Below are 18,701 nucleotides of genomic sequence, written 5' to 3' on the forward strand. Positions count from 1 at the left end.
GGAATAGATAATAACAATAATGATAAAGTTAATAACATTAATGATATCATTAATAATAATAATAATAATAATAATAATAATAATAATAATAATAATAATAATAATAATAAAAATAAAAATAAAAATAATATAAATAATAATAATAATAACTTTATTTACCCAGGGAGGCATCATCAGCATCAGTACTGTTATGAGGGCCCTGCACTTATCATTAATAATGAGCGGTGATCTATAATGAATATACATGTACTTTAGACTCAAAATGCCACTGACGAAAGGGAAACCCCCACTTGGACTTGAAGCAGTATCTCACAGAACTCGTGATATGTCAGGGTACTTAATATATACTTCGTGAAAATAAATCAGTGCATCAACCTAACAGGATCATGTATCTTTATGTACTTCACGTTTAGGAGACAGATTTATGTGGGGTTTATTTATTTTTACTTATTTTTTTTTTCAAAGTTCAAAGTCATAAGCTGACAAATTTACAGACTTTACAGGTATTCTATACCGGCCTCCGTTGTAGAGGTGCCGTATTCGAGCGGTTAAAACACTTTACTGGAAATGCAAGGTCCTTCACATGGCACTTTATCCACATTGCCTCTCTCTATCCAGGTGTCCAATGAGAACGCAATAGGGTTCGAATGTAATATTGGTTGGATAAAAGTTGTGCGCGTCTGTATAGAATTAGGACTACACTCTTCCTCCACAGGGAATGGATAATGTGCTAATGCTGTTTACGAGCAATCCTTAGTCGTTTTTCTCAAGAATTCATTTAATCGCTGGCGCCCTCTTTCACTATCAATGAGGGCAGTGTGTAATCATGTATCATCTTTAAATTATTCCGTAACACACGTTTTTTTCTTCAGGACCGCTAAGTTTTGCCAGTTTCTTTGTCTCGCGTAAAACAAATTCATGCATGTGATAATGTGGGATGCGTCTATTTTTTGTGGTATTATTCCACGGATTGCATCATTTGGTAATGATGCCTGTCTGCTTCAAAGTACAAATTGACGTGGGAATTTTCCTTTGACAACTACCTTATCTTGAGTACTTGGTCCAGTTCTGAGTATATTTTATATCTCATATTTCAATCTGCATCAGAAGAATGTGGTATGCATGCCTTTATTATGCAGAACAAAATAAGCAGAAACAATCTATTGCAATAACTTGCAATTTCATTTAATAGCAATAATTATACTACATTTCCATAAATATTCTGGTTCGTTATTCATGCTGTGCAGTTAGCATGGGGGGAATGACATCTATAGCAAAGAATGTTCTTTAACCACAGAATATATGGATGTGATATAATAATTATCATTTCTAAAGAGAACCCAGATAAATACAAATATTGTAAGGTATGATCAGGAAACATGTGCATTCAGTATGATATTTCTTGGAATGTTATCCGGAGTGTAAAACCTCCATTAACTATCATGACAAGTTAGATCCTTTAAAACAAGCACTAGTAATGGAAAAGACGGGTGAAGGAACTGCTAGATAATTTTTTTTTTTAGCCAAATCTTCGTTATCTATCTTTCTTTTATTGGAAAATATGGGATGAGAGAGGGGATATTGATGTTCTCTTCTAAGAACTTCCTGAAAACCCATAATGGATTAGATTTTTTTTTAAATCTCATAAAACCCATAATGGATTAGATTTTTTTTTTAATCTCATTATTTTTTGCATGTTGCCACCTAGATTTGATAACTTTCTTATTTCAAATATTGTTTAAGACGTTATTCAAAAAGGATATATGAATATCGTACTAATTTGATCCAGTTAGAGAGAGAGAGAGAGAGAGAGAGTATGAATGTATGTCACATGACTTTTGGAAAATTGTAAAACGTGATTTAATGTCGGAATGTCACGTAGCAAGCAATATAAGTCTTCAAGAGGTTTTTCCCCCTTTTTAAAGAGTGAATTACAAAAACATTTCAAGGACTTTGAAGATATGTTTTACCAATTCATTCTAATTGATTTAGATTTGTTCAGGTAAACAATTTTAACAGTAAGTTCTTTCTACATTACAAAACACTCTGTGGAAAAGAAATTTATCAAAATGCTTCTTATGGTTTTTATTTCAAGAATAATCCCCCTTTTAATAATAATAATAGTTCAGTTCTTGTATAGCGCATAATACGTCATGAAATAACATCTATATACGCGCTTCCAAGAGCTTTGGGAATTATCACCCTAGCTTTAGCTCCGGCAGCCTTATCAGCGCACAGTGCATTTCAAGGAATAATCCTACCAGGTACCCATTTATCTCACCCGGGTTGAGTGTGGCAATTGTAGATCAATGTCTTGCCAAAGGACATTAGTGCCGCGGCGGTACTCGAACCGCGGACCTTGTAATCGACAGTCCGGCGACGTATCCACTCGACCACAACACCTCTACCCTACTCAATATGAGGCAAGTAATTATCCATTAAATATCCCACCTGTGCTTTAGCATCTCCCCCTTCACCCCTATGCACACTCCCTTGACAGCCCCCGTCCCCGTCCCTCGTCAGCCCACAAGTGACCTCATTACTACCCTGAATAAACCTTGACAAATCTATTATAATACAGTCATGCACTCATCTAATTTTGTTCATTGCCCCACTTTGTAAGTTAGAAAGTGACATTTCTGGATTGGAAGCGCGTGATCCTGGGGCGATCTTTAGTAGATGTTAACGTATTCTTCGAATCAACAAGAAGCATTAGGTCTCCTTCGATTTATGACAAGTATCTGCTCCTGCTGACACGTTTACTAAATGAATAGCCTTTAAACGCCTCGTAAAAGTCACAGGCGTGTCATTGTTTATAAACCATCACTCTCTCAATATTTGTAACAGTTGATTTAATCAGAGATGGATCGAATTACACAATACGAAGTATTGATTGCTGTTTGAAGGTAGTTACTCCTCCTGCTCTTGAGATTTTATCACCATTCTGTCACCAACTCGTGTTTTTTTTCTCAGTGAAAGGTCAAGCAGTGTGAAAAAGTAATGGTCTGGTCAAGTTAACCATCTTAGCATTAATGTTTGATTCAATTTATGTATTAGCGGCAGGTGGCGCGCCAGGATATTTCAAGTAATGCTCTGATGAGCAGTGTGCAACATTTGATACTCGTATTGTTATAAATGGATCTAGGTTTCAAAGAAATTAGCAATTCATTATCTGTCTCCTCCTCACATTCTCTCCTTGTCTGTCTCTGTCTCAGGCTTTCCCTTTTCCTTCTTCATTCCTCCCCTTCCTCTCTTCTCCGTCGTCCAATCGGAGTGCGATCTTGAAGCAATTGTCGGTCGCGCCGTCATAGCAAAGGGTAAATGAAGCGACAAGCGGCCCGGCCCCATCGCGTCGAATTCCTACCGTATTATCCCCTTGCCGGGAAATAGAGACCCAACTCTGAGCTCCAGTGTTAAGGCCCCTGGTAGTCTACGGCTGCTGGTGGTAATTGTCCGAGGCTGAGATTAGAATTGAACAAGCCGAAAGAGGAGGGAGGGAGTATATAGAGTGACAGAGAGAGAGAGAGAGAGAGAAAGAAAGGGAGGGATAACAAATTAGAACGGCACTCTACTGCTTTTATAATATGTTGATTGAAGCGTGTAGGAGCCAATTTAGTGTTCAAATATGTAAAGATATTTTCTGCTACCTGTGCAGACAACCGAGCAAGAAAGCAAGGCCGTGATTTTGAAGTATCGATATCGGAGCATATCGGAGCGAGACTTCCCGTAATTGCATTGCGGGGTTTTGTTCTGTTGGTATGCGCAAGACGTTGATCGAATCAAGACATTATCTTCCAATTGGTTACATATCTTAATTACATTACTACTGCCCCTTTACTGCCTAATAATCGATTCATTGTATTGTCCAAACTAAAATCGCAAAATTTCTGCTTCTCTTTTTTCTCGTTTAACACAGGATAATACATATATAATGATCAGGCTTTCAAAATGCATGGAAAGAAAAGAAAAAGAACTGTTGCAATTCTCCGTGCTCTAATTTCATGTCGGTGTGACCTGTTTATCGTAGACAGTTTCGGGAGAAAAAAATTAAGTTAAATGGCAACGCTTTTTTTTATAGAGGCGCCATTATTGATACCCTGGTTTCGCCAATTTGTCATTTCGGTGATGGTGATGAATTTCCGGCCCAACACCTCGATAGTAACTTTATTACTACCAAGCCAGGCCGAATCTTCCCAAAATATTTTTACCGCGTTTAACCGAACAAAGCACACAAAGCCCAAACATTTTCCCATCCCATTCCTTCATTTAGAATCTAAATCTCTTAATTTGTTGACGTCACGTGATAGCTTTAGGAGTCTAAGGCGACTTTAATACGAGTCTCGGTGGAGGGAGCATTAGCTTGCCTCCCCGCTCGCATTTAGTGCCTTAGCGTTAATATTTCAATGGTACACGTAGTTTAATCAATTCGATAATAGATACGTGACAGGTTGGATTCTGACAGCACTAAGCATTAGATTGCTATTACTGCTGATCGATCGCAGCTAAGAGTGATGAGATTGCATTCGACTCTATTAGAAAAAGTCGTTTTGTTCAAATGCAATATTTACGATAACAGCTTCTCCAATAATTCAAATACTGCAAAACATGACCTAGGGAATCAATTCCGTTTGTCCTACGCGCCAAGCCAGGACTTTCTCTTTCGTTTGTCTGGCAAAGCTATCTCATCCTTCTTCTACTATCTTCGTAAGACACGAAGGTTGTTTTGTTTTCCATGCAGCAGATGCAATATCAGCGCAATTCATTCAATATTCATTCATTTGATCGAGTAAGTAGCATTCAACCTCTGCATCCGTTTCGCGGTCTTTTTCTTTTTAGGATTCTAATCACATCACGTGACATGCCTTGAGATGTAACATGGCGTCATTGTTCAAAGGGCTTGACAGACTTATTGGTCCTGAATGAAACTGTCACCTTGCCGACATCCTTCAGGACCCCTCATGATGCAGGAGCACCCTTTTAGTGTTTTTGTCCTTCTCCACAAGTGTGCTCTGCTGATAGGCTGCTAAGTTTAGAACCGGATTTTTGATTTGATGACCTATTATAGTCTGCTACATTACGCACACTACACGTCTCATTAGACGTATATTGAGCTCAACGTAATTTGATATTACATGCTTACAGCAAGATCAACGACCAAGGCCACATACTGCTTCTAAAAGCACGATCAGTAAGATTTAATTGATGTAATTAATCTGACGGTCATCGCCTCAAATCGGGTTAAAGCCCTTGTATGTGTTACCCTAGCCACGCACAAACTACCTCCCAACCTCCACTATAATGACCGTCACGATCTATTTGAGAAAATCTGACCTTCTCCCGTTTCGCCACTCTCCAGTTTCAAATTTGGAAATTCGACGCAAGAAATTGAAGGGCCGACTTCTCCAAAGTATAAAGAAATTCCCATTTTGAGTGGTATGGTGGCTGTAAATAATGCCTGGCGTTGGCACACCACACAAATACGTAGCGGAAAGCACGTGGAGCGATGACATTTCTGGAAACCTTGTGCAAATTCGATGGTGAGATGAATGTCTACACATGCCCCTTCTACCTCCCCCCCCCCCCTTCCTGACTCTGTGTGTCAAGAGTGGAGGAGGGACACTTTACTAAAGCTTATTGTATAAAGGTAGGAACTTTATGTGGATCCACACGGGGGCCGAAGTGACAAGGAAAGGTACAAACATAAACCCCTCTCTAGCTTGCATTCCAATGGAGCTATGCGTACACATCTTTTCTCAGTACTTTATTAGCAAATCAAGTCACAAGTAGAGTACAATCACACACGGTCACTCAATTACTCAGAAGTAGAGCGCTAGAAACCTAATAATATTGAAAGTACTTTACTCTTTCGCACCCTTAATGGTTCGAGAAACAGAATGTGGGGTGATGTTCTTAACACGACAAGGCCGAAATTGATTCTTAACAGCAATGTTTATATTTACACCAACATGACCAACTGGTCAAGAAAAACTTTGAATGTCAATATTAAACATGCGGTTATAGTTATCTATTTGGCTCATTATCACTGCATATTATCGTTTTGATAGAACACGAGAGAGGGAGAAAAAAAATATACAATAATTAATTTCATTTCATTTCTATCGCCTTCCCCCTCCAGGGTAATAACCCTCGTCATCCTACGTCACTTCCTCATGAGATAGCATAGTTTGCCGAAGCCGAAGGATTGTTTAAAGAAATGATGGCCCGAAGTAGTGCTTGCCATCCAAAGACAAACATTCAAATTAAGGAAGAATAATTAACGTCAAACATTCACATAAAGTTTTATGTCACAGCTTAATGTCTACCTACCCGAGACTGCGATTGGAACCTAGAGGTGATAGAGACTAAAGGGGAGCTGTTACCAAGATGGACTATATTAATCTAAAGTGGTAATTTTGGTGGTAGGTAAACTCCAGTTTAAGCGTTTTTCGATTATAATGAGACGCCAGGAACGGTCATTATAACGTCAAGCAATTTAGATAAAGCGCCATCGCGGATGACATTTCAACACGAGCTTGGTGTAGTGGAGTTCAATCCAATTAAACTCATCGTATATTCACGTTCTCATTGTGTCTTATTGTTTGTAAACTTCTAGGAGACCACGTCTCTTTTCCCTCTTCCTCTCATCTTCCCTCTTTCTCCCTCCCTCCCTCTCGTTTTCTCAACTGGCCTGATTCCCTGATGAATTGCTTCTCTTACCATATTTTAAGGGCAAATCCTTATTAGATATTAGACGTGGAGGGGTGATCGTAAGGCCGGGCTAGCTACCACGGAAGAGGGGGTTTTAAACAAGGGGATCTAAATCCTCTTTTACGCCGCGGCGAGAATGAAGCGAGTTGTAAACAGTCTTGTGAAACGTAAGCTGTGTGCCATTTTTCAGCAGGCAGCTTGCATGACTTTATAGTGAGTGATAGTCCAAGCTCAGACGGTGTCTTCTATCTGGGTATACTTCTTCTTACCAGTGTAATCAAAAACTCTTCTCTCGGCTCATCTCGGAGGCTTCTCGATCGTCTTAAAGCGCTTGCTTTTCTCGATTGGATATGCGTCGTCTTTATAATAAAATAAACACCGCCAGACGGCAGTTTCATTTAACAGACAGCGGTTGGAATATCATACTTCATGGAATGTTCATAAATGGAATATAAGGACCTATGATAGCCTTGCTAAATGCATTGTTGTCATGGTTGTTAGGATGCATATTTTGTAACATAATTTTTTCTTCTGATTTTTAAGAAGGAAGCTCTTTTGAGTCTAAATTGATTCTGCATTACCCTTTCAGCAAACCAGGAATAGATTTTGTTAACTGATCTGATTCTTTCAGGTTGAACCAAGCTCAAAGTCGAGCAAATGGTTTCGCATATCTTATTGTTAACGATAGATGTATAAATAAACCATTTTGACCAAGCCATATGCTCGACTATGTCATTGACTCATTTTGTCGATAGCCAGAAAAAAATGATTTCCAACTTCCATTTATCAATATTAAAAGTAGTGAATTCTATATTATTTTCGAGTTTTGTGTACATGTAGTATTCATGTTAAATATAGACACAACAAAAGACTTTCGTTCAAGAATGGCTTTTTACAATTGACCGTTATTGTTATTTTGACTTTAAAACCGATTGAGTGTAAATGGCGATGACGTCTTCCAAAAACATTTTTTGGATGCAGTGCGCTAACCACTTTTTTTCCCTAACGACGCCCCCACAGTAATAAATGAGGTAGGCGTTCTCACGCCGCTGCGCTGATCGCGTAATTGTTACACTCTGCTTCCTCAGCAGCCAGGCAAATACTTCGACTCATTCCAAACCTTGCTCTTCACGCAAACTACCACAGAATAAAAATATACCACACTTTCATATCCGATGTCTTAATTCTTCCTTCTTGTTCTCTGTTTGTTTCATCATATCGAACAGATTCATCTGATGTTGCAGAGCCCCCCTCGGAGAACGATATTTTGTTTAACTCATTTTTTTCGGATGACACCACCACTTTGTCAGACATTTGATCTCGTCCGGACGACCAGTTGGCCGGGATTATTAAAGAGCGGTTAATGAGACGCACCAATCGATTACGAATCATATTTCATTTCTTCTCGACGTCAATACATCACCGATGATGTGGGAAAAGACCTGACAATTGTCACTGGTGAATCATATCAATTGAAAACCACACAGACGTCTCATTTTTTTTTAATCTCGTGGAAGAAAAGTTGTACTGATAAATGATGGAGATGGCTACGGCAAGAAGAAAGTCAAGTTTGGCGTTTTCCAGTGTTTGTGGGAACGCCCAGCCCGCCGATGAAGACTCCCAATGGCTTTCATGGGCCGAAAAACAATTCTGTCAAATAGCGGGAGAGGACAGACAAATTGACGAGGATGAGTTTAAAATGGCACTTAACATCAAAAAGGTGAGTTCATCTATGTATTCTTTTTTGAATCATTTTACTTTCCCGATGATCTAAAGCGGAGGAAGAAGTTTGCGATTGTCAGAATATTGCGACCATAAGTGAATGTTCATCTATCTCACGATGGAACTCCAGATTTGAGAAAATGCATTCACATGATTTTAAATCATACTATGGAAAAGGCAAAAGGTTGTGAAAAGGTGTTTGTTGTTACAAATGTTCATGCTGGTATGGACGTGAAAAATTCACTTTATATTTTCTATCCTTAACAGCATGCAGGTTCATCTTGAAGTTCAGTTACTATTTATGTATTGTGAAAGGCAGTTCTTGAGGATAAACGAAATACAAGGGCATTGCCAGAGAAAGAAAATGTCTTAAAGAAGAAACATCGTTACAAAAAGATATAAACTGATGTTAAATAAGCTCATTATTTAGTTCAACATTCAAATTGGTTGTCGATCACAAATTGAGTGGTTTTGCGCTATAAATATCATTGTAAGCATTAACAGAAATATGATTCAACGAAACTCCAAGAATTGTACGCATTTCCATTTTCAACCAATCAAGAACAAGTATTTGTAACTTGCTCTCTTTCGTTCGTCCTTTCTTTATTTTGAGTTGCTTTTAAATACACTGTTTTCAAGATGCCATCGAAAAGACTGGGTTAAGAGGATACCGTTTTACCCGATTTACTTTAATCCTCCTTTGCAAATCCTCTTTAACAAAAACGTAATTCGAAGTCTCTGCTAGCTGTACCTAGGATGTTATTAATTCGACATGCAGCGAAGAATATTCTTCATTAATTAAGAGTATTTCTGGAAAAATAATATAAAAAAGTGTATTTTGTATAGAATAACATGCTTTTCAAGATTTTCTCTATTAGGATTAACATGTTGATGTGCTTACACCTTGATATACTTCTGTATGAATCCGTATGATAAACTGATTGAAATGATAGAAAACTACGTATGTAATACAATTCTGTGATGTAACATTTAACTGCAATCTTGAAATGGCTCAGAAATCCTGGGTTCGAAACCATGTGAGTGTACCTGTGCATCAACCATCAATTACCTACGCCGGGTCACTAGAGTGATTAACCACTCTTTAACTCACCTTTGATTAAAGGTAAAGACCAGTATTGGAAACGCCCCAATTTCAAAAAATGAAATGGAAGCTCTCATAACCAATCATGTGAAAGAATATGTTTTGAATACATGATGATAAAAAAATTTGCCGGAAAACCGCCTACTAATTCATATATTTGGTAAATTTGTTTCTCTCATGGTCTGTGAGAGATATAGGGTAGTCCCATATACATCTTTCTGTGTATAGTGCTTGTAACTTTACGAAGAATGGGCCAAATTTCTTATCATTTTGATGATTCCAGAACCTTGCAGATGCTAGATGCTAGATGATCAACCTTTTCTGATCGATTCCACAACGTTTCTTTCACAATGGAATCGAATGACCATAACTGGTCTTTACCTTTAAGTAAATGAATATATTCAATCAATCTTTTGATAGTTGTTATTCATCAAAGAGCATAATTATATCTTGTATTTGATATTTAATGTTACAGCTGATATGGTTCTGATTTGATCAGATGCGATAAGACATATTGTGGTGGGAGAAAGGTGTTAATACATTCATCGCTATAGACAGTGCATAATCTGTTTTACTAACTCGTTTGACATTAAAAAAGAACGTCAGTTTAAATCAAATCAACAATTTAACATAGTTTCCCTCTGGTTTATGGGCTTATGGACTTATGTAACATGTCGTTAAACTTCTTTTAAAAGTAGACAACGAAAAAACGTAGTTGTTCGGGGTTTTTTGTTGTTGTCCTGTTTTAGATTATTATGTCACAAGTCTTTTGAAACCATGTTACGTCAATAAATTCAAAATTGAATAGAAAAAATAATGACCGATGGTGTGAATCATGAAAAGGCCATTTTTCATGAATAAATAGCCATAAATAGCATTACTTTTAAATAATGTAAATGAGTCAATTTCAGTTTAAGCCTAGACAACGAGATTTCCTTTTTTTTAATGTGACGATAACTTTCGGAAACGGCCTTAAATTTGTTACCGTTTTTAAACCTCATTATATCAAATTAAATAGAAAGCTATAGATAAGAACTTGGAGAGATAACTTCCGATTCAAGAGATATCAGACTAGATTGGTCTTTTATGCAGGGGAATGCACAAATCCGGTATATATTGCACAGTGTGAAGAAACATAACCGTCTATCTTTATTTGCAATTACTCAATATCCTACTTGGTCTGGTCAAGATAATATCTTATCTATTAGAAAACCCATTAGCAGACTGATCGCGATAATGTATAGCCAAATCCCTCCCCTCACCCTTTACGAATCTTCTTTTCTCCCATTCCCCCTTTTCATCTTATCTCTCACTTTTCCTCCCTTTTTTCTTGCTTGATTTATCGCTTTCGTTTATACTTTCTTGCTTTTTCTCATCCAATCTTTCCATTTACCTCGTTTTTATAGATAAAATTGGGCTTTCTCTCCTTCGCTATATTCATTTTCACCAATGTTGGTCTTCTCTTCTCTGTTTCTTTCCTATTCTCTCTCTCTCTCTCTCTCTCTCTCTCTCTCTCTCTCTCTCTCTCTCTCCGTTTGTTCCGTACACATCTCGTGTTTATATTAAATCCGGGGCTTTAATTAGTAGGTCTAAGGATTTTCCTCGATTTCAGTCAACAAGTTTGATCTATTTCTTCCCTCAAAGTTATTTTTAAAAACCTGTCAAAAAAAAAAACCTCTTTGGAGAGTTAGTGACAAGAAAATTAACGACGCCAAAATGACAGTAAGTAAGCTTCTAAATACCTACGCAAACACGAAAAACGAATGATACAATGGGATATATGAAGTTTAACATATTAAGTTCAGAGTAGTTACAATAAAATATGTGACGTATAGCGTAAAGACCGATACAGTTACAAGAAAATATAATGGGTATATAGCATAAAGAATGATAGGATCATACAATATATAGGGATAGAGTAGAGAGGTAAATCATTGTTTCTATAAGATATGACATTCATTAAGATATGGTATTGTGGGTTGGAGTAAGATAAAGCGAATAAGACCGTCATGAAGCGATGACTTCCTGATGAAAAGCAATATTTTAATCTTGCTCATTCCCATAACCATGGTTACGAGAACAGTACAATGATTCTTATTATTAACTTGCTACTAAGTACACCGTGTAAAAAGGTAGACATGTTTAAAGATCGAGCAACGATACAGGCACAATATCCGTTCCCTATTCCACCGCCGCTCGGTAAAGTTTCCAGGAGAAACCAAGTCTGAAAACGGGATCAAATTTCCCCTTACAATATATTACATTTTCTGCTTAGGTGGGGTTGAGCTTTATTCGGTATCGTGATTCTGTGTCAAAAATTATACAACAGAGTTATAATCATTATTAGCTTGTAGCAGATTGGGAAGGAAATTAAACCATCATTTCAATCGCTGGTTGTTTAAATTTTTCAGAGGATAGATAAATCAAGAGTCAAACATGCACAAAATTGAATGCCATCATGACCATTTTAGTGCCCTCGTAGGTTTTTTTATTTTATATCAAGCTTACTTTGAAGAAAATATAATTATGACGGACCAAATTAATCATCACGTGATTTTGATAAAAGGGAGTATAATCTCCAGTCCCCCTCTCTCTCTCTCTCTCTCTCATTATCTCTCCCCCTCTCTCCTTCCTTATCTCCCTCTCTCTCTCTTTCTCTCTCTCTACCTCCTTATCTCCCTCTCTTTCTCTATATCTCTCTCTTTCTCTCTCTCTCTTTCTCCCTCTCCCTCTTCCCGTCTCTCTCTCCCTCTCTCTCTCTCCCTCTCTCTCTCTCTCTCTCTCCCCCTCTATCTCTTTCCCCGTCCACCTTGTTGAAGCTTTAAACTGGAAACCAATGCGTGCGAGCATTATGATGAGTTTACTTAACACTCCACGTATACTGGTATGCACTAAGTACACAATCAAGAAAGCAATGAAATCAATACATATCCCAGATGATTTGTAAAAAAGCGTGAATACTCGAAGGTTTACGTTATATCAGCTGTATCTTTCATAATACTCTTACATAGCAAGTGTCGCAATAGATATTTGCACTATTTGGTTGTGAGTGTATAATAGCAAGGTGGTATAACTTGTTTTTCGGTTTTGTCTTCATTATCATGATTTTTCACGCTGAAAGAACACTACTTTAGAAGCGTGAAAAATGGAATACATTACATTAATTTTGTATCACAGCGAACTTGTTTGATCATCTGTATTGCGTAAATTAACTCATCACCCTTAAAAAGTACTACAGCACTTAAGTAAACTGTTATTGCACTAGTGTGCAAGTTTAAATAAGGTCTACCAGCTACCATTTACAATTTGTGAGAGGAAAAAGAAACCACGGAAAGATATTTACTGATTAAGCTATGTCGTCATGTCGAAGTATTCTTTAACCCACACACATTTGGGATCAATCTTACCAATTTCCTCAAAAAATTAGGCCTATGTTATTTGCAACTAATATATAAATGTATTTATTTATTTATTATTATTTACATGTAAATTATCACACCTTTCGATTGAATCCAGTCAATTGTGATAAGCAAATTAACGCGTTAATTCACGTGCATGAAGTTTACTGTGAACCTAACCTTTACGAGTCCGAGAGAAAATTAGTTTTCATATACCCTTAAGCAAACTATCAAATGACGTATTTTATATACTAATCAAACAAGACAATCTCTATCTTTATAGTGTTGAGGTATATCTCACGAGTTTACAAGGAGCGACACGTTATGAAATAAAATCCTGTATTCCGACGCCTCAAGTTAATTTTGGGCTTACGTGAAGTTCTTGGTGAAAATATTAACTAATGCTTCTGTCAATAGACTATTTTTGTTGATAGCAACAGTCAGGATTAAATAAATGTAATGTTTGCCTTTTCGATGCACTGTAATATGGACCTCTGATATACAATTGGAAACATTTTCTTCAAAATTTGAAGGAATTAAGGGATTATGACTTAATTCTTATCACAAGATGTCTTACAGTCAGCTCCATTGCTCATTGCTTTATTACTGTGATCTTCATTGTTCTTCAGAATAGAGAGAGCGAGAGAGAGAGAGAGAGAGAGAGAGGGAGAGAGAGAGAAAAACAAGAGAGACAGACATAGACAATGAGAGAGCGACATAGAGTGAGAGACAGAGACACATAGACAGAGACAGGCAGACAGAGAGAGAGAGAGAGAGAGAGGGAGAGAGACAGAGAGAGAATAAGACAGAGAGACAATGATCTCTTATTAATAAACAATAATCTCACTGTTAATATATCGGTGTTTCTTTTTTAGCCGACCCTTAAAGTCTTATCGTCGACGAGGTAGGTTATGGTTGCTATAAGGATGTCATTTATTTACAAATGTCTACTCTTTCCATCTCGAGTAATATATAGCAAGACACAGAGACATTACGATGCATCTTCAGCATCTGATGCTGAAGATGCATCGTAATGTCTCTGTGTCTTGCTATAGTAGTGGTTTTAATTAACACGGTCATACAGTGACTTCGTATTGAATTGCGGGTTCCATAACATTAAGCTAATACAGGCACGATCTGACGTTATTGATGTAGGCGAACGTCCTCCCTCCCCCTCTCTCCATGCTTAGCTTTCCTCGAAGCTACATAACGGTCTTACTCTGTCCCTCGATCCCGATCTAGATGTAAAAATTAGGAATTAAATACCGATGAAAAGCATCAGGCAGATGCGAATCGATATGCAGAAATCAATTTTCCGTCATTTCCTAGCAATTACATGGGAGTAAAATGTCACAAGGGGGTTCGGGAAAGCACGCGGGTTGCCTTTCCTCCGAATGCCTGGCAGCGTATTGAAACTGGACCAGTAACAGGTGCCAGCTATAGAGAAGAATGGTAATGGTAATGGTCTTGGTAGCTGCTAGACTTTCACCATGCGTGCAACCTGAGCGTGAGCTTGCTTAAAGGGAACCTGAACAACCTTGGCAAGTATTCTGGTCACATTTCTGCTAATGTTTCCCGTTTATTAAGGTTGCAGTGTTTGTTGCCTATACACGTGTAGCTGTTCAACTTGCACCCACACACTCGCTGACGGACGACAGCCTACTTGAGACACTCGTCAACCTTGCGCAGTCCACTCCAATTCTCCTTCCAGAGATCAGCCAATCTTCAAAACATCTCCTCTCTCTAAAATCATCCATGCTTGTCAGGAAAGAAAATGATTGACTAATTGCTGCTGTCAAATAAGCTTTTAAACTTAAACCGATTTTGAATTTTAAAAACGTAATAATGATTCATATATAAAAATGTCAAAAGTATAAATAATTTTTTCAATTTTGTAACATTCTATAGCTTTATTTAGTTTTAAATATGGTTATGAAATATAATTTAACATCATCAAAAGCGTTATCAAAATTTAACTACCATTATTATTACTATCATTATTAGGATTATCAATATCATTATTATTAGTAGTAGTAATAGTAGTGATATTATTATAGTAGTAGTAGTAGTAGAAGTAGTAGTAGTAGTAGAAGTAGTAGTAGAAGTAGAAGTAGTAGAAGTAGTAATAGTAGTAGGAGTAGTAGGAGTAGTAGTAGTAGTAGTAGTAGTAGTATTTGTAGAAGTAGTATCATTATCATCATAATCCTCTATTACTCTTTCTATTATTGTTATTATTATTATCGTATAGAAATATAACATGTTGCTGTTGTACGGTCAATATTAAATTATGATATAACAACCCGATGCACTTCCAACATTTAAAATATCGTTCACTCAGCTTTAGCTACTTTAATGGGTTTCATCACACAGTACATTTCCAGGAATAAATTCTGCCAGATATCCATCTCAGAAAAAAAATACTTGTCTTTTCCAAGGAAAAAAAGCAATCTCTGATTTGATCGAGAGCACGTGGAATGTATAAGCAGATGGGGCGATCTTCCGATGTGCGTGCAATTTCAAAACACGACGTAAAAGCCTTGTCAAATACTAAACAACACTCTTTAAGTCGTTTCTCTTCTTTGAAGTTTACATACTCGGGAATTAATTATTATAGACATGCGAATTAATTCTATGACATGTGGTGTGTATCATTAAATGGGTGTGTGAGGATGTCATCTTGTTTGTAGATGATAACCATGATGAAACCAGAATATTTGACACGATTTTGCAATAAAAAATTATGAGACATGTCAAACTTTTAATATTCATCCTGTTAATCATTCATAAAATCATTGATTTTTCTTTTGAATCTTCCCAATAATAAATCATATATCATGGCGGTTTGCAAACATTTCGACAACTAATAATCTCTCAAGGACTTCCGAAAACAGCCCTTGTCATAATAAACCTCAATTTCAATATCTCTTTCATTTTTTCAAAATGTAGTCACGGAAATATTTGTTCACAGGGTTAATCATTCACACGGAAAGTGACAAAACTGCTTCATCGTAATCAATATCGCCCAGACTCCATTAAAGAGGGAGAGACAATAGGTATATCAGGTTCATGAAATTGAGATCTGTTTAAGCCATGCCAACGTTGGAATTTGTCTCTAGTTGCCTGAAGAGAGCAATAGACTTATAAAGTTGCAAGTCACAAAGCGCACGTATATCACACCTGCCATTTCATTGGTAATACTATCCAAATTGGTTAACCCGTTAACAAAGAAGAAGTTGAAAGAACGACCATGAAATTTTATTCAGATACATGTCTGAGAGATTTATTTCTGCAAGATACACTATCCAAAATGCTAAAGAAAGTATTAATCAAAAGTATACTATCCAAATTGGTTAACCCGTTAACAAAAGAAGTTGAAAGAATGACCATGAACATGTAATTTTATTCAGATACATGACTGAGAGATTTATTTCTGCAAGATACACTATTCAAAATGCCAAAGAAAGTAATTACTCAAAGCACGCTCTCTCTCTCTCTCTCTCTCTCTCTCTCTCTCTCTCTCTCTCTCTCTCTCTCCCTCTCTCTCTCTCTCTCTCTCTCTCTCTCTCTCTCTCTCTCTCTCTTGTGTAACATTAATGAGAAACCTTCTTTTTCCTTCTCCAATATCTTATCAAAGTTAACCTTCTGACTAGTGAATTCTCTTAAACAAAGGGGGTAAATACAAAATGAAGGTGGAAACGACAGCAATATTATGACACGATAATAAAGGTCGGCATGCTTTTCTACCTCATGTACCTACACATATTATATACATATATTATAAAACAAATGGTTTTCACTTTGACTTTTCTATAAGCAAGAAGATTGTGACAATGAATAAATATTTAAACGGTGCGAATGAGGAGAGAGAATGTCAGAGAAAGAGAGAGAAAGTTTAAGAATTGGAAGTGCGAGAGAGACTGACAACGTGTGCTTGGAGACGGGATAGAGGGTTAATAATTCATGGAAAGGGGTTTAGTTAGGTACACAGACGGCTCCAACTGGGAAATGGCGTTCACCTTTTTTGAAATGCTGATTCCTGGGTAAAATGTTATGCTAAAACGTTGCCACCGACTGATTTCTTAAAATTAGCGCCTAAAGTGCCCACAATTTATGTTTTAGGGGCCCACCAGTGTTTTTATGCATTTAGATACAAATATTTTGGCTGAAAATGTAGAAAATCCACTACGAATAATACAGTGAAATATGGTATAGGTTAAGAACCACAGAAGACCACTGGGGTCCTGAAGTTACTCCAAAAGGGCACAACGAACCAGCAACTCTAGACATTCGGAGGGACTGTTTTAAAATAGTTTCTGTGGTAAATATTTATTTTGGTATAAAAATACAACGTACACACTACCTAATTTCAAAAGACCAGCTTTCCAGTTAAAAATGTTGAATGCTAAATCAAAAGCTTGAAAACACGCCTCTTTCATAACTGCCCTAATTTATCGACCCTTCTTTGAGTCACATTGCGAACAAGTTCAGTGGTCTGGTATATCATGACTATGTTTCAAGGCCTCATGTAAAACGGTCTCACTCATTGATGTGTAATGATGCATGGCGTAGAACCAAATTGATAATCAATAAGTACCTGATGTATTCTTTACAATCATTATGGTCATGATAAACATATCAATGATATTGGTTAGAAGTAGCAGGAAATATATAGCAATAACAAATAAAGTTTGATGTATCGAAATGGGGCATAATGTCCCCTAAATATTGATCGATTATTTAATGCAGGTTACATTGCTCATTAATAAAGGGCTTTATTGAGCATTTCAAGGTTATAGTCGTATGTGTAGCTAACTATACGGAATGCAGAGAGATGGGTGATGCGATGTGAATAGCTTCGAGAGGATGGAAGAGAGACACACGAATGCAGAAGATTAAGAGGAAGAGAACGTTTTTGGGATTTCAAACAAAACCTTAAAGGGGGAAATACGAAAAAGATAGGAAAGAGAGGAGAGAGGGGTAGGGATACAGAAGGATGTCAAGGAACGTGAATATCTTCATTCAAAGTACTTACCGTAGAGGGGTTTGATATAATCGCCCTGTTGGAATTGGACTGGGGTCTCATTCTGTACTTTGGAAGGTCATGGTCTTTAAAGGGCACAGGCGCTGCATAAATGTACTTGCTGCGACCAAAGAGGCAGTACAGACACTTGATAAACGAGAGTGAAGTTTAATGTGTCCTTGAAAAGGTGAATTTGCATATACATGTAACGTTTGATGATTAACGTCAAAATGTACTTGAACTTGAACAGAAAGAACATGTTCTTTAAAGGGAGAGGGGAACAAACATTAATTTTAATAAACTGAGAGTGGGATAGAGAGAGAGAGAGAGAGAGAGAGAGAGAGAGGGGGGGGGGGGTAGGGGGAGAAAGTTGGATACTGAAACATACGGACAGAAATACATACAGAAAACAGACAGAGGGACAGACATAACACATTATTTAAAGAAAGAGAGGAAAAGATGAAGAAATGGAGAGAGCAGATTGAGGGGGAAAGAGAGACATATTAGAGAGAGAGAAAGAGAGAGAGAGAGAGAGAGAGAGAGAGAGAGAGAGACCGAAACAGACAGACAGACAAACATAGAAAGAAAAAAATGACTGACAGGCAGAGGGGTAGGCATGACATATTCTTTAAAGAGATACAGGGGAGAAAAAGATGGAGAGATGGAGAGTTTGGATTGAGAGGGATCAGGAGAGGGGAGTGACTGAAAGACAGACATAAAGACTGACAGAGATGGACAAAGTTAAAAAAAG

General features: G+C 37.3%; 1 protein-coding gene across 1 annotated transcript in view; it reads left to right on the top strand.

The window, feature by feature from the left end:
- Positions 1–7,845: 7,845 nt before the first annotated feature.
- The window catches only part of LOC581656 (NADPH oxidase 5), a 63,570-nt gene continuing 52,714 nt past the window's right edge, over positions 7,846–18,701 (top strand). The window contains exon 1 of the mRNA XM_030999948.1: positions 7,846–8,428. Within this exon, the coding sequence (XP_030855808.1) occupies positions 8,243–8,428 (186 nt within the window). The 5' untranslated portion in view covers positions 7,846–8,242. The remainder of the gene's footprint in view (positions 8,429–18,701) is intronic.

Source organism: Strongylocentrotus purpuratus, unplaced genomic scaffold (assembly GCF_000002235.5).
Source record: "Strongylocentrotus purpuratus isolate Spur 01 unplaced genomic scaffold, Spur_5.0 spur5_scaffold_6, whole genome shotgun sequence".
NCBI classification, from domain to species: domain Eukaryota; kingdom Metazoa; phylum Echinodermata; class Echinoidea; order Camarodonta; family Strongylocentrotidae; genus Strongylocentrotus; species Strongylocentrotus purpuratus.